The sequence below is a fragment of the Patella vulgata genome, chromosome 9 (assembly GCF_932274485.2).
Source record: "Patella vulgata chromosome 9, xgPatVulg1.2, whole genome shotgun sequence".
NCBI lineage: Eukaryota > Metazoa > Mollusca > Gastropoda > Patellidae > Patella > Patella vulgata.
Genome location: NC_065887.2, coordinates 39,565,601 through 39,583,058, shown reverse-complemented (window position 1 = coordinate 39,583,058; position 17,458 = coordinate 39,565,601). Strand labels below are relative to the sequence as shown.

Sequence of the window (17,458 nt, the reverse complement as noted above, 5' to 3'; positions counted from 1 at the left end):
ACTATTAATTAATGTTAAATGTAAATCGTTGATAGTTTGATGTGGAATGAAATGTATGAATATAATGAAAATGTAAAATGAAACCTAATGAATTCTTGTAACCTGATGGTTTTCGTGAATAAAGATTATTATTATTATCTTCGCGCAGTGGCGAGGTTTGGAGATATGTGTGTGTGTGTGTGGAGGGTAGGGCCCCTCTTCATCTAAATTCAGCTGAAGAGTAGGACGTTAAACCTCATTTCATTTCTTTTTATCTAAATTCAACACTGATGTGTTCAATCTCCCAACAACACATGCACCGATGACAACCATTGTGTCATGTCACTTTATGACCGAGCTAACAATAATTATTATTGCTTTAAATTTTAAATTAAAATAATTATTATTGCATATATTATGATTGACTAATTACCATGCACAGTTAATTTTATTATCATGGTAGACAGCTGTGTGGAGGTATATAATCACTTCACTTTATAAGAGTCGATCAGTTTATAGACCAACTGTGCATTGTAAAGATATAGCAGTGGAATTCAAGGTAAATACGATAACGCATAAGTAAATAAGCTGTACCCCATTCAGATATCCGAATTAGATTAGTCAATAGATATGATATTTGATAATGGAGGCTACATCGTGGCGTCATACTGTAGCCTCGATTACATTGCCGTACTTAGTGTAACTTTGTTTTTTTGTTTTTTAAAAGTATATATGGTGTTAATAGTATTGTAACTAGGAAGAAGGGCACTACTATATTACTCCTTGGGGTAATCGGTTGATTCGGACTATGGCTCATTCGGGCCGACCCGATTCTTGATAAGGCATGGGCACGTAGCGAGGAGGCGGGGCACCTGTTTGTCTATGGGTACAGAGCGAGGAGGGGGGGGGGGGGCACCTGTTCGTCTATGGGTACAGAGCGAGGAGGGAGGGCACCTGTTTGTCTATACTAATTTTCCGCGATGCTACCGGATTACCGATATTTTTGTAAAATTGGGTCCATAAATCGGGAAACCCCATCAATCTCCTTGATGTTTATTTTCGGAACAAGGAAAGCGAACTATTTTGGTTGTCTATATATCATTTATTTGCTATAGCACAGTAAATTTTCCATTATGCTACTGGGTTTGGTTTACGACCTATTGACATTTACTTAGATTGGCCGGGCAAAAAGCATACATGGTCACGATAGAGACTAGATAAAAACCCTTTTAAACTTAGTTAAATGTCTAATGACGCTTTTTTTTAGTATTTATAGCTATGCTATCTATCCTTATACTTATCCTTATTGATACAGATTAACATCATGCTACCCCTTTGGATTATAACAGTTGTTGTTGGCTACTTTACTATCAAATGGTTTCTGAACAGATTAGAGGTGGGGAACATTGGTGACAAATACGTCTTCATAACCGGATGTGATACGGGGTTTGGAAATGCCCTGGCCAAGAAATTAGATGGTTTAGGTTTTCACGTTATTGCCTCTTGCCTAAATAAAGATGGTGCCTCGGAATTGAAGAAGGTGACGTCAGAACGACTGACGACTGTTTTATTGGATGTTACGTCAACACAAGACGTTAAACGAGTAATGGAGGAAATTGATGAAATGATTCCGGTCAATAAAGGTAATTTGAATAGTAGCTTACCCACAGGGGGTGGTAGGGGACTCGCGAAGCCCATTAGACCCATGACAAGAGTACATCAGTTCCCCGCAAATAAGCTTGTGCAAATTCCCCCCCCCCCCCCAAAAAAAAAGAAAGTTGAATTCACAATCTGATGGAGGTGCAACGTCCCACATTTATCCATTCATACCGTCTATAATTTATTATTTTATAATGGTTCAATAATTTTGTATACAGAATTATTGTAGCGCTAATCAGAAAATTGTCTCGATTCTGTCTGGTCGAAAAGTATTCATTGAATGAAAAATAAACCCCTGATATTTCAGTCAGGCGAAAAACAGCGTATACATATTACAGTGTAGGCCTACATTTATTCATTTTTGTACTTAATGATCTTCCTCAAATAGGAAACAGTGATCCAATGGGACTGCAATTCAACTGGGGTGATGCGATGTTTATCAATTTCCATATTTTTTCTGTAAACACAAGTGACAAAAGAACATATAATACCGACATCCAAACTCTCATTTTAACAACTAAACATAATATCAAGGCCGTATATATCGAACTTTCAATCAAATTGACTGACATGCGGCCTTGCTAAACAGCGGCCTCGCTTCGTACACTCTATCATTTAGCCTCGATCTAAAATTTCCGGGAGTATGACGTCAAAGTAACAGTTAATCTCCGCTTACGACGCCATTTAAAAATTTAATCAGTCAATGAAATCCTGTTTAAATCCAAGCCGAATCCAAGCCATCCGTGGGTCTACAGAGTTGATTTTGTGCTTGTTGTGTAAATAAAGATCTAATTTATAATCCTTATGACATCTGAAGCCTAAATAAAGACTTGCAATAATCAGATTTAGCTCTTGCACAATGTATGTTTAATAAAGTTGAAATTTTTAAATCACTGTTTGACCAAATTCTGACTACAGTGATCTTTCTAATAATAAATCAATAATCACAAGCATTGAACATGTAATAAGGGAGGGGAAAATAGCATCCTGAATAGGCCTATTAAGCGGGAATTATGCTCCAATTGGCCTTGATTGAAAACACGTCAGAACGATAAACATAACAACCGCTAGAATTCTAGGCATCAAATCGTTTTATAGGGTATTTTGGTAGAATGTAAGCACGAACTACTCTTGCATGAACAAGAACTATAGCAACAAAAAAGAGTTGACGGTCTGCAAATAAAATAATAAAAGCGAACCATCTTTGTTGCCAAGAGTTACAATATCGATAAACATGTTACTAACGCGTTTCGTGATCGAATGATTCAAGCATGTTTAAAAGGACAATAAACGCCTCTAAATTCGAAACAGGGAGTGTAATGTCCTATATATAGTTTCTGTACTATACAGTGTAATATATATACATCAATGGTAGCCTATTCTTATACCTCATTAATATTCATTAGTTTCATCAATTCCTTATATGTATAAGTATATTTACTATGTGCGAGCCTACACCAATAAAGTAGACGTACACGCCTTTGTTTAATGTAATATAGAAGCTATTACAGAAAGTGTTTATCACCAAATTTATTGTTACAGGTTTATGGGCGATCGTCAACAATGCTGGAATCCCGGGTTCCCTTCTACCCTTTGACCTTACAACCAAAGAAGATTTTGAAAAAGTACTGTCTGTTAATTTATTGGGACTAATTGATGTCTGTATTAAGTGTGTGCCCCTACTCAGGAAAGGAAGGACAAAGGGACGGGTCATTAATGTTTCTAGTGTTACTGGACGCTTTGCAGTAGGTGCAAGTGCTTATGTAGCGTCCAAGCACGCCCTTGAAGGTTTTTCAGATGGTCTCAGGTATGTTGTTTCTTGTTCTTTTTAGGCGGAGGGATGAGGGGGTGGCTGTATACGGATCGTGCGTATATTATTAATATATGGTATCGTTTTATTTTCGTTTAACTTATATTCTCACTTTATCACAAAATGTACATACTGCTCAAAGGTGGGATTTACCGTCCATGGTTGATTTTATATTACCGACACAGATTACGTGTTGTTGACTGGAAAATAGTCTGTTTAACACTGGAATAAATGGGCAGGTTAGATTTGAATCCTTAATTTGATTTATCCCCCCCTCCCGTCCCGCCCTATTTTAATCCAATCTTTCAATCTGCCTTTTTTTCCATTAGTGACATCATATACGTGGTTCGTCTTCTGAGAATGGAGACGTTTTAGGTACCTCCAATAGTGTAGGTTGTCTTGATATCTTATCCAACTACATTATGCATTTGGGACGCAAATAGATATCGATGAAATGACTTCTTTTCGTGTATGCCGAAACGTCTCTGCTCACATAGACCACCAACATTCACTGAAAGAGATCATTTTTCCTATTAATTCACAGTGTTTACGTAATTATTTCGTTAATCTTTTTACTTGCGGTACTTACTATGTTCACGCATTTCGGTAAAAGGGGGAAATTGCGGTCCTTGACACGAAGAAAGTCCCCCCCCCACACCCACACTCACACACACAGACTCAGAAGCTGGTCGCTTTTGATTATAAAAAGTTTCTCTTTCAGGCGTGAGTTAAAATGTCAAGGAATATCTGTCCATATAATAGAACCGGGTCATCATACAACTTCTCTCGTAAATAAGGAGAAAATAATCAAAGACCTTGAGCAGGCTTTTCATAGAACCAGACCTGATACACGAGACTACTATGGTGAAGAATACATTACGAAATGTGAGTTCAAATGTCAAATTTTCCTGTGGCCTCAAGATGCTTTAAAACACGAAAATGAAATGAAATTAAATGAAATGAAATGGGGTTTAGCATTCTACCGTTCTACTCTGACAGTGTGCTATGAGGAAAATTATGTCCATACAAAGGCGCTACGGCCTACTCTTATATTAAATTGTAACTGCCAAGGGAACTTTTGCGTGCACGCCAATGTGTACACGGGACCTCGTAGGGGTACAGTGATCAAGATTGTCACGTTTCGAACTCCAGCTGGCTGATAACCTCTGGCTTGCGATCGTGGTTTCCATCCTTGGTGTGGGCGTATGTTACTTGGAGATAAGGGCGCCTTCTCAACTTCGTGGGTTTACTCCGGGTACTGCAATTTTCTTCCACAGTGTGCGCTAAGCATAATTAAATAAAACAACTTGTCTGCGATATCAGTAGTATATAAGGCACCCAAGGGTGATTACGACACCGTGAGGTATTTGGCTACGGCACCCTGAGATATTTGGCTACGACACCCTGATGTATTTCGTTACGGCACCCTGAGATATTTGAGCTTACTGCACCCTGAAGTATTTGAGCTTACGGCACCGTGAGGTACTTGAGCTTACGGCACCCTGAAGTATTTTAGCTTACGGCACCCTGAGGTACTTGAGCTTACGGCACCCGGAGGTATTTGAGCTTACGGCACACTGAGGTATTTGGGCTCGGGGTACTTTGAGGTATTTGAGCTCGGGGTGGGGGGAGGTAATTTGAATGGTTGATTTTTTTTTCAATAACTTTTTTTTTATTTAGTTTTTTTAAATTTATTTGGTTTTATTTAAATTTTGTGAAATTATTTACCGATTTGGTGACTGTTTTTAATTTGAAACGAGGTGTAACGTCCATACTTGTTGAGGAAGACAGGGACTGATTAATATACATGCTCTTTTTTTGTTTCTTCTTATTATCTTGACTAAAAAAAGATTTAGGCTGCTAGCTGTTTAGAAACGTGTGAGACAGAATTGAGAAATTAATACAAAACAATTAATATATTAACATATTGATTAATACGATAATAACTACAATTATCTAGTCATTGTTTTTTTTTTTACTTTTTAAAAACATTTGATTTTTTAACAACTCAGCAAAAAAAACAAAAACAAATCACATCTGTTAATGTATGGTCTTCCCTTAAGGTTACTGACATATCTCTCTTTCTCCCGCTCTGTCTCAATTTTGATTGGTTAAATCTAAGAATATTCAAGTTCCACAATGCCCCCCCCCCCCCCCGCCACACACACACACTATTCTGTCTCACACGTTTCTAAATATGTATATTAATCTAGTCCCTATTAGCCAGTTTCTGCAGATTAGTTGGCTGTTAAGCCTCGTTTCACTTGTCTTATATAAAACCCTATTTCGGTTGTAAAAACTAAAAACTCAAAATTAAAAACTCATACCATATCGATAATTTCACCAAATTTAGAAAAATCAAAATAATGTTTTAAAAAAAACAAATAAAAAAAAAATATTGAAAAAAAAATAATTAAGGAAAAAAACTATGTAAATGAAAAAAAAAATTAATGAAAACAAAAATAATTAATGAAAAAACAAACAATTAATGAAAAAATTATTGATTAATGAAAAAATAAATTTATTAATGAAAACAAAATGATTAATGAAAAAAAAAATGATTAATGAAAAACAAATAAGTTGAATTATAAATATTAACTAAATTATAAATAATTAACTAAATTATAAATATTAACTAAATTATAAATAATTAACTAAATTATAAATAATTAACTAAATTATAAATAATTAACTAAATTAGCAAATAGTTAACTAAATGAGCAAATAATTAACTAAATGAGCAAATAATTAACTAAATGAGCAAATAATTAACTAAATGAGCAAATAATTAACTAAATTATAAATAATTAACTAAATTATAAATAATTAACTAAATTATAAATAATTAACTAAATTATAAATAATTAATTAATGAGCAAATATAATTAACTACAGTGTGGGTGGAGGGATTTTAGGGCATGTGTTGGTCTATGGGCGGGGCGACAACGAAAAATACGCGGGGGCGGGGCGACGCGTGTGCCATGCGCGGTACAGATAAAACAATTTGCGGACCCTACACCATTCAAACCCACATGAACAAGTACAACCGATGACCGCTATCAACAATTCAAATTACTTAGTTGTCACGTGATCATTTGTAAATCGCCTGAAGTGCCGCATACCTCAAAGTGTCGAATACCTTAAAGTGCCCCGAGCTCAAATACCTCAGGGTGCTTTACCCAAAAACCTGAGGGTGCCTTAGCCAAATACCTCAGGGTGCCGTAGCCAAATACCTCAGGGTTCCGTAAGCACCCTAGGACGCCTTATATACTACTGATATCACCCTAGGTTGAAGCGGGCGTTAATCACTAATAGTAGAAAAAGATGTTAACGGCCATGTACATGTCATCTGAACCTCGCAGTGTAATTAAACCATAGTAATATTATTAGCCATAAATAACATATTATTTGGTTATTATCCCAATTACTTGATGACATTCTTAGTACATTAATTGATAGATGCTTTCAGTATACAAAATCGGACTGGTGACGTTATAGTTTTATATTTTATATTACAGATAGTGACCGTCTTATTAATTATCTATGCAACGGAAGCATTGACCCCGAACCAGTGGTTTCAGCCATGACACACGCAGTGACGTCACGTTTTCCAAATCTTAGATATGTTGTTGGATTGGATGCTAAATATATTTTTAGCGTTTTACGGGCACTTCCTGTCTGTATTTCTGACTTTTTGTTTTGTTTTGTAATCACCCCCCCACGAGGGGCAAAGTAGATAACTGTATATATATAGTTATTAGTGTTAAAATTTCAGCGGTTCATATTTGTAAATGTTTTGTATGGTGCTCCTGATTGGGTGTTATTATCGTAATAAAGTGTCAAATACAATACCCATCTTATCTTATCTCCTAATAAGGTGTTCAGTACACTAACAATCTTATCTCCTAATAAGGTGTTCAGTACAATAAAGATCTTTTATTTAAACAACATTTTATTCATTTAAATTTACAAAATTCATATAATAAATATAGGATACGATAACAAGCTTTGTCAGCTTATATAAAATTGCTTCCTTAAAATGGATCTTTAACAGATTTGCAACTGGCAGTCATAATATTAACACAAATATACAGTATAAATCATATTATGTACAATTTAGATGATAATTTTAAATTTCATTAAGAGACATTCTCACGGGGGAAAACTAAAATTAATATTTTATTTATCGGATAACAAGCTTTGTCAGCTTATATAAAATTGCTTCCTTAAAATGGATCTTTAACAGATTTGCAACTGGCAGTCATAATATTAACACAAATATACAGTATAAATCATATTATGTACAATTTAGATGATAATTTTAAATTTCTTAAAGGGACATTCTCACGGGGGGAAACTAAAATTAATATTTTATTTATCGATTACATTTTGGATTTTTTGTTAACGTCGAGTTGTTTTTGTTTTCATATTTTGTGATTTTTTTATTTAGATTTTCTGTTCCAACATGTTCAATTTATGCTTTTATTGCTATTGTTCAGTAAGACTATTTTTAGATCAGATACGTACGAATGTCCCTTTAAAGGCACACACAATAAAAAAAGAAGAAAATAAATTAATGGGGGGTGGGGTGGTATGCTATCAACACCACACCTACAAACGTTTTTAATTATTAGTTTCATATGTTTGCCGTCTTCATCAGATTAAATTTAATGGAACTGAACCGCATATACTTAAATCGTTATAAGGCTTGTGTCAGTCGGAAAAAAGTAACCATTCAGGAATATCATGACATTTTAAGCTTCATTTAGAAAAGATAAAAAAAGGCGATACTTTCATATAATTTACGCCGCACTGACGTCATTTAAATGCAAAATTTTGTATGATTACGAACAGAAACGTTTTGTAATATCCAAGTATTTATGAACACTTTTAAAATTTTTAGCGTTTTCATCATATGTATTACTTTCTTGTCCGAAAAGTAAGGATTGGCTGTTTAAGTTTTTCATCGGAAGTTTATCAAGTTTAAGAAATCTAGGGCAATGAAAGAAAAAGTGTTCACAATCCTCAATAGCATTTCCACAAAGGCAAAGAGGGTCATCTGATATATGCATTAACATTTTGTGAAATTTCAGATCACTTTTGAGATTTCTTCAGTTACAGTGAATAATTTGATTATGTCTATTGCCTATACAATAGAGTTCGGGGTGCTGGCTGTACATATTTTTTTTTTGCCTAAGTTTTGATTTAAATTGTGATAGCGTTCGTGATTTTCGTATGTCGCTAGCAAGATTATTCCAATCTTTGATTACTGACGGAAAAAAGAGTTTTGATAGTGTGAGGTTCTGCAGTGTATTTGTTTAATATTGTCAGAGTTTCTCAATTTATATGATTGATGTGATTATTCATCATTTTATAGAAAATTACTAATTTATGTTGAAGACGCCTGGAAGAAAGGGAGGTGAAGCCAGATTCTTTAAGTAATACCTGGTAAGAAGTGCCTCTTGGTAATCCGGTGATTGTTCTAATTGCATTCAGATGGAGTTTTTCTAGTTGTTCAGACGTTTCATTTGTACAGTTGTTCCAGACGACATCCGCATAGTCAAATACTGGAAGAATATAAGATTTATATAGTATCTCGAGAGTTTTACGTTTTAATCTGTTATTAAAGAAAACGCCTGGATGTTTATGACTAGTATCGTCTGTTATATCATAGTTATTATATGAAAGATTGAATGTTGATGCGCACAGCTTCCTTGAAAAGGTCGGGCTTTTAGTTTTCGAAGGATTGAAATCTACTTTCCATTTGATTGACCAATTACAGATTTGCTTTATATCATCATTGAGAATTTGCTGAGTAAGAAGAGGATTGCCGATTACGAGGAAAAAAGAGGTATCGTCGGCGAAGATGCGTATGTTGGAGCTGATATCCACACTATCGTTTATGGAAAAGGAGAGGGCCTAAAATAGTGCCTTGGGGGACTCCAGTTTTAATTATAATTTTTCATGCAAATAACACATGTAATTCTCTTTTAAAATTTAATGAACAGAAAGGATGAACCTTAAAGAGTTCTTATTAATGTACATGTACCGGTACTAACAATTTACCTGTCATCTTATTTTTACAGGTAGAATACATTTTAATTGATTGGCGAAAAACAGGATTAGAAAAAAAAGATATCAACATAAAAACAATAATAACAAGCCAACAGTGAGGTTGATGTCCCCCGCCTAAATCCCAAAATAAATAGATGACACACATTAATTAATCGCACATTTACTTAGTAAAGGTATTGATGTAATAAAACTATACACCAAATTTCATCACTTTCACTTAATTAGAACTCGATTATCCATTTCATGATTAAATCATTAATGAGCGTTAAGCAGCAGATCGGATTCAAATCCAGTGAAAATCGACACATCAAGTATCAAGACTTATTATTGTTTGTATAAGATAATTAATGTATAATTAATAGTTTAGATAACATTTCAGGTGTAAAGAAAGAACTGCAATGGGAGGGAGATTTAGCTCTTGCATAATGTATGTTTAAACCAACCTAAAAGTGTTTGAATTTTGAAATTAAACACACTAATGTTCCATAAAATTCAATCTCGCCAAATTGATAATGTTTCTTTAATTATTCATTAAGGACATATTTTCTCATTTTGTCAAGTTTATTAGATAAATTTTGAAGTTTGTTCAGGTATTGTCCAGGTTGTTTTGGATTAAGGCTATAATGAAATAATTTAAAATTGTGATGCTGCCGGCCTGGTAATTTCTTGAATAATTCATCCCCACTCAAAAGTGTGACCAATTTGTTTGCATTTTCGTCACGGTTAGTAGCTCTTCTGCGGTGTCTATAGATGCTATGTTCTACGAAGTTGGTGTCGAATATAACGTCTAGAGATTATCCTAGAGGTTCAACAATCTGTCCACATCTTTCAAGTGTTGAATCGGTATATCTACCCTTTGCTTTATCTAGAAGATCTTTATACAGTCTATTGAATACTTCATTCATATAGTCCATTGGGACGTTACGTCCGACACCACCTCCGTAGTTTACCGCTCTGTTCCACATTAGCTCTTGTTCCATTTTTTCACAACTCATACCACTGATTGAACACACCAATCTATGTGCCAAGACTAGGTATTTTGGATGTTTTTTTGCATTCTTCTTGTCTGCTTTGGCATTGGTGGCTGCAGTAGAAGGTCTCTGGTACATTATCTGGGTCGACTCCAGCACAGGTAACATGAAACTACTGACCTCTTGCGCAACGTTCTCTGAGATGGCACCCGATGATATTTTCATCCAAAAGTTCTTCATTGCAGATACAGATGTTTTCTTCGCAGTCGTTCTCTCTGTTCAGCAGAGCATCAGTGTCGAGTGGATGATTGACGTAATCAAATACCTTAAACGTGAGTACACCCAGGTAAGATGTTTTCAATTCGGTACTTTCCGTCTCGATATTTGATGTTCTGTTCTTTGGTGAGTCGTGAATATCATCCATCTCGAATAACTGCATAGCTATCAAACAAACAAAGGCTTCCGTCTGTAATGCCATCAATTCCCATGCATCAGAGAAACATTGCGCAATGTCATTCTTGACCTGCCTGAAATTTAAAACGTTTTTTACATAAACCAAACTGCCACGGTCCATCGAACTTGAAGGATGAAAAAATGTGTCAAAATGATCTTGCAATAACAACATTTCCTTGTGAAATTCTTGGACGGCAGGTTCCATGTTCTGTAAACGCTCACGTGGAGTCACCCCGTTACACAGAGCTTTCTTTGCATCATTCCCGCGCTCACAACTCAGACCGTCTCCATACACGATTGTTGGGTATGGCTCATTATTTACTGTTGGTACATACGTCTGCAGTTTTCGGTATATGCCAATGGCACCTTCGGTAGAAGAAGGGTTTTCATTGAATACACCTAGACTGACAAGTTTACTCTTTCTGTTCATTTCTTTAGAGTGTATGTGAATTATGTGTTTAACAACACAGTCTGAAAAATTTGGGAAAACCAGGTCAAATGTCTGCACAAAATGCGGCCAATAATGGTCTCGATCCTCGAGTTAAGTTCGTTAAAGTCTTCCTCGTTTGGTACAAACACACCGGGGTGTAAATCAGCGGCATTTGCACGTTGGTCTGTATCCAGATGGGTGACCGGAATTCTATTGATTGCCATGAACCCAAATGCCATGTTTAAATAAGTGTTCTGTGTATGAGCAGTGGGGTGTCGCGTTGTAACCTTTTTGCCAACATTATCCCAGCAGAATGTATACCCTGGATGAAGTGGAAGAGAATCGCGTGTTTCGTCTCTGTTTATATTATTGTCTTGTAAATTGTTCGATAATACTACGTCCATTAGTTCAGTGCTGTCATTCATGTTAACATCTTGATCGGAACCGTCATACAACTGAGCTTCCAGTAATTGTTTTGCGTCTAACGCTTCTTTATCGAACGATGACCGTATTCCGTCAATGGCTGCCAACGTCCCTTTATATCCGAGACACATGCCCGTGTGGCTTAACTGTTTCACCATTTCTGATTTCAAACCCCCACGCCAGAACTGGATGGAAAATGCTGTTTGCAAAAATTTACACGATTTTTGACACCATCATAATCGGACAGAAAATTTAATTTCAATAATTCGCTTGTGAGTAGGGGTGTTTCGCAGTGGGAGGAAACCGGAGCACCAGGAAAAAATGCATGAGATAGTCAAGCGATCCCACTCTTTGGCACGTATAAATGTGGAATGGAAACCACTTGACTCAATGACATACCTTATGATTTCGCGCACACGCGTCAAACCGCTATACCACCCAACCCCGCAGCTATGGCAGGTGTGGCGCCAGGCAGGGTAAGATTACTCTTCCGGACACCTGTTACCACTGTTTGTCGTGTATTTTTTACACGGTGAACAGTCCATATGCTGATTACACCATTTTGCCTAGACCGTTTTTTAAGGACTTCGAATTTTGTCTAATGGTTTGGATTGTTCGTACTTGGTTTCATTTTATTTGTGTATATAATATTAACAAATAATATATTTTAACTTGTATATTTTTTCAATTAATATTTCAACTTTATTTGTTTATTTTCATATAATATAATTTAACTTGTATATATTTTAACTTGTATATAATTTTAAATAACCTCACTGTAAAAAAAAAACCCACCAAAAATATACTTTGTTGTCTTATTAATTTTGTGTCTTGGCAGAATTTTCGACAGCAAAATCAAACAGTGTCTTCCCCACATAAAAAAATAATTGATCCACATTTCAATAACAAGATTGTATCCTATTTCTATGCATAGCGCATACATTTGGGCAATATCAATATTTTGCGAAAACGGTAGAATCAACTGGGCAAAGTTTTTCCTACCTCGCATAAAACAATTATGTCTTTTAAATAAGAAAATATATGGAACATCACCTTTTTTGTTGCTGTAAGATAAATATAAAAGTTGCATATCACAGATACATGTAACTCTACCATGCCCTTGGTTGGGTAATGTCACACGCCCATGGGAATAAAATTCATATTTAATAGCATAGCAAACCCAAATTAGGTTCCGAATGTCGAACAGTATTGTGAAATTTTCTGTGGAAATTCACATACCGTATATAAAATTAATCCCCCCCCCCCTTCCATCAGAATATTTCAAAGGAATATGTTATTAATTAATGCAGGAAGAGCGCTCCACTTCCCGAAAAAATTAAATGTAATGAGGGTTTAACGTTCTACTGTTCTGCTCCGATTGGTCTAAGGAAGTCGGAGAGAGGGAGAAATGGGGTTTAACGTCCACTCGACACAAAATAGGTAATTTATGGACTAACAGATGTTTTATAAAAAAATTAATTTCAATAATTCTCTTGCGCGTAGGGGTCTTTATCGTTGGGAGGAAACCGGAGGACCCGGAGAAAACCCACGAGTTTGGACAGGCGACCCTACTCCTTGTCACGTACAGCCGAGGATTCGAAACCACGCCAGTTGACTCTGACAGGTCGTACGATACAGCACGCACGAGCTAACCATTCGGCCACCCCACCCCACCCTAAGGAAGACGGGCATACGATACACATCTTGCTATAAGGACAATTTTGTCTCAAAACCCTGTGCTATCACCTACTTATATCGAATTCCAACTGTGAGGGATCTTTAACGTTCATTACAATGTGCACATGGAACCTTGTTTTATCGTACCATCAGAACGACGATACAGTGTCCCTTGCCAGAAACCTCATACTGCACCGATGAGAAGCGGGGTGGGGTGGGACACTGGAAAAAAACGCGTTATACTTTTCTGCATCAACACTGGGATCGAAAACGGGCCTCCGGGTTACAGAGACTACGTCTTACTAACTGAATCACGGCGTCCACAATATCCCGCTGTCCAAATACATACATGTATGTATATAAGATAGGCTCTGTGCTGTATTGGGTACTTCATGTCGCTGCATGTTCATCACTAGTAATTATTTCAGTTTACGAAAAGGCATTTAGATATAAAATCGATTATTTGAGAATTATTTTAATTGAAAGATGAGTTCAACAACTAAGTAATATAAATTATCGGTAGAATATGTGTTTGCATAACATTTTCCATTTCTTGATTTATCCTTAAACATTTTAATTTTAATCTGATTTTATTACTGTTTGTGTTATCTAAACAGCTTCAAACCCTATTTTAATTGATGTGCAACTCATATCTACAAAAACAATGCATACGTAATCTATAGAAATATTGTTCAAAAATACACTTCGTTTCGGGTAAAATAGGGGTCCTCAAATTTGAACGGGAGGATATGACGTCAAACGGAGCTCAAACTATCCAAACATTGCGACTGAAAGACCTGTTGGTGTGTATGTGATATTGGATAAACCTGTTTCACTGAACAACGTTTGTTTGTCAGTAAGTGTTATTGTTGTTCAGAGGTGGATAACACAATAAGGTTGGACATGCATTTAGAATTTATCGACTGACGCCTTTCAGCTCGTGGTTATTTGATGCACCAACAATTCAGTGGCTCATTGCTCTAAGAAGGGACGGCTTAAAGATCCTTGAGGTTACGTGTGAACGAATCCTCAAGGCACCCTGGAGTAGTCATCGTCAGGTTTTACAAATTACATGTACTCTTAGTCTCCTAACTTTAATATTCATCATTAGGCCTAATAAGCAGAAACAGAACACTGCCAATAGTATGGTTACAAAACTGTTCATACTGTGAACAAAAATACATAATAATATAGTGATAATTGCAATTTGTTAATTCATATGTTTAAATAAAGCCTTAAAATACATGGCATAATATACACACAGTCCTACCTTGTTAAAGAATAATACTAAATGGCTAAATCCTACAATTCACTAGTGTCCGTTGAGAAATTGGCAAATATGTCATTGTTTTTAAAATCCATTTTACTATGTATTTTTGATGTGTACAAGTTTGAATAGTCTCGCTCTTGACCAGGCATCGTTAACCCTATCTGTTTATGCGTGGACCTTGACAATCGAGACAATTCCCCCTTCCGTTGTGCAGACATAGTTTTCCAGTGAAAAAAAAAGATACAATTTCCCATTCGGCAAACTCCGGTATTCTACATCTAGAACAGAAAACCCTGTAGTGTTCCGAGTCACAATTTCCAAATACTGTCCGCGAATAGAAATTATTTCAAATTTTTATGTGAATGTTTTTAAGTGCTAGAATGATCCTAATACTATAGTAGAGGTCTAGTGCTAGAATGATTCTAATACTATAGTAGAGGTCTAGTGCTAGAATGATCCTAATACTATAGTAGAGGTCTAGTGCTAGAATGATCCTAATACTATAGTAGAGGTCTAGTGCTAGAATGATCCTAATACTATAGTAGAGGTCTAGTGCTAGAATGATCCTAATACTATAGTAGAGGTCTAGTGCTAGAATGATCCTAATACTATAGTAGAGGTCTAGTGCTAGAATGATCCTAATACTATAGTAGAGGTCTAGTGCTAGAATGATCCTAATACTATAGTAGAGGTCTAGTGCTAGAATGATCCTAATACTATAGTAGAGGTCTAGTGCTAGAATGATCCTAATACTATAGTAGAGGTCTAGTGCTAGAATGATCCTAATACTATAGTAGAGGTCTAGTGCTTAGACATCCTATTAAGTAATAGATATAGAAATAATTATGTTTTGACTTTCTTAGAAAAAATGCAATTATTAGGCCAACCCTAATGACAATATGGTGCACTTTTAATTCTATCTAGGACCTATGTCCTATATATATTCTATGTCATGAAGTAGAAATTTTCTATTTTTGAAACATAATCGTTATTTCAGAAATAGGGAAAACATTGGTAAATTTCGATTGCCCATTGCCATAAGACAAACCTCCGAGATATTTTTAATTTATTTCAACATCACAAGACTTCGTTCTACTTACCAAAATATACTGAGGTGAAAGTGAACACGAATATAATGACAAGTTATTGATAGAGTCTACTACGTTACAGATTATGTCGAAAAAGTCGATCCCAATTTTTGTACAAGACACCAAGCATAACAGTTAATATGACCAGAACAACAAAAGTGAAAAATTCGAAAACTGTCAGCAATGACATTAATATTTCTAACATCGCCATGGTGGCTTACCGTGGGCATTAAGATGGCGGAGATACGCTTAAAGTATGCGCATGCGTGAAAAAATGACGTAACTGAGCTGTGTGAATATGAATGGACATGAGAGGTGATCAGGCGGGAAAACACACCTTTTCACCCAACGGGTTTAATATTTACGGTTAACCGAGCACTTCCGAGATATTCTAAAAATAAACTCGACAGGGGGTGGAAAGTAGATTACACAGGTTTCTAAATTCGAGGACCGATTTTGGTCCTCGAAAACCCAATGGTCCAGCAATTGTTGGTGTGCAAGCACACAAGTGTCCCCCAATTCAATGATCTGCCCACACACACATAAACGACACCCCTCGCTAAGTTGTTTCTCCCAGGGTCAAGGGGTCATTGTCGCGGGGCCTGCTGATAGGACTTGACAACATAATCAAAGACCGCCTACTAGATAATCTCAGATAAAACCGCGGGTGATATCGCAGATAAGTGTTTTCTAACAATCTGATTAAAATACAGATCTATATTTCGTTTCGTTTTTTTTATATACTTTCGATGGCCTACACTACATGAAGCTCTGATCGGTTATAGTGATAGGTCGCGTCAGAGGTCATACGAGCGGCTTTCGACCCTATGACTTCAGACATTTGATCAACCAATCAGCATTGATGTTTCTAATGGATTACCCACAGTTCCGTGCACAATAGCTCAAAAGCTCGCTGTAACAGACCGTTTCATTGCCTAAACCCTCACATAATCCAGAACACGTCAATGATAACAATTCTTCCAGATCTTAGTGGAAACGCGGGGCGGAATGGAAATCGCAGTTACCGCTTTTTAATGTTTGCAGAGTAACAAACATCACAAGGGAGATAACCATCGATATTGAAACGGATTAAAACCACAATTGATTTCCCAATTGTTTTTAATATTAATACTTGGCACCAACTTTTCCCAAAATTTTGTTAGGCTGAATGCTGTCCACCACAGACGATTAATAGCTGGCCGTGTTTTACTGCAAAGTCTGTATAGCTGGCCATGTTTTTCTGCAAAGTCTGTACAAGGTTAAACATTGAAATTTCAATATACACATTCTGACCTTACTCAAACCAAATAAGAAATGAACTTTGGTTTAACGTATCCTTTTCCCCACCAGCTGGATTATTGAAGACGATCATACACCGTGCTGTCGGCTATTTTAATTTCCACCTGTCAGGTGTTCTATAACGTAAATGGTATACTTCAGATTTCACCTTTTTTTATAGCCAGATCCATTTCCTGCATAACCCACAAGGGGAAACCAGGCTTGAATTTTCTGGTCCAACACAGGGATGGATCTAATCCCCAAGCCACCGTTGGTCCCTTGCATATAAAATAAACAAATTAGGCACTTTAGGCGTATGAATCACACCTGATATGAATAAAGTAC

General features: G+C 36.2%; 2 protein-coding genes across 2 annotated transcripts; one reads left to right on the top strand and one right to left on the bottom strand.

Annotated features, from left to right (window-relative positions):
* Nucleotides 1-1,303: 1,303 nt before the first annotated feature.
* LOC126807737 (dehydrogenase/reductase SDR family member 9-like) lies at nucleotides 1,304-8,846 on the top strand. Its single transcript, XM_056103298.1, has 4 exons — nucleotides 1,304-1,622; nucleotides 3,181-3,387; nucleotides 6,967-7,124; nucleotides 8,826-8,846. Exons 1-4 carry the CDS (start codon nucleotides 1,304-1,306, stop codon nucleotides 8,844-8,846), a joined length of 705 nt encoding a protein of 234 aa, XP_055959273.1.
* Nucleotides 8,847-10,540: 1,694 nt separating this feature from the next.
* LOC130014292 (uncharacterized) lies at nucleotides 10,541-16,065 on the bottom strand. The gene is made up of 4 exons (XM_056103297.1): nucleotides 16,057-16,065; nucleotides 11,909-11,985; nucleotides 11,074-11,369; nucleotides 10,541-10,665 (listed from the first exon to the last, which is right to left on the bottom strand). Exons 1-4 carry the CDS (start codon nucleotides 16,063-16,065, stop codon nucleotides 10,541-10,543), a joined length of 507 nt encoding a protein of 168 aa, XP_055959272.1.
* Between the last annotated feature and the right edge of the window lie 1,393 nt (nucleotides 16,066-17,458).

Bases quoted from the DNA above. Each gene is read 5' to 3' on its own strand.
- LOC126807737 (XM_056103298.1), top strand. From the start codon at position 1,304: ATGCTACCCCTTTGGATTATAACAGTTGTTGTTGGCTACTTTACTATC. The intron at 3,388-6,966 runs GTGCAAGTGCTT...TTTATATTACAG, and splicing joins TACTGGACGCTTTGCAGTAG to ATAGTGACCGTCTTATTAAT. The intron at 7,125-8,825 runs GTCTGTATTTCT...ATCATTTTATAG, and splicing joins GCGTTTTACGGGCACTTCCT to AAAATTACTAATTTATGTTG.
- LOC130014292 (XM_056103297.1), bottom strand. The intron at 11,370-11,908 runs GTTGGCAGCCAT...AGAAATGAACAG, and splicing joins TGTCTCGGATATAAAGGGAC to AAAGAGTAAACTTGTCAGTC. The intron at 10,666-11,073 runs GTTCGATGGACC...GAGGTCAGTAGT, and splicing joins CACATTTTTTCATCCTTCAA to TTCATGTTACCTGTGCTGGA.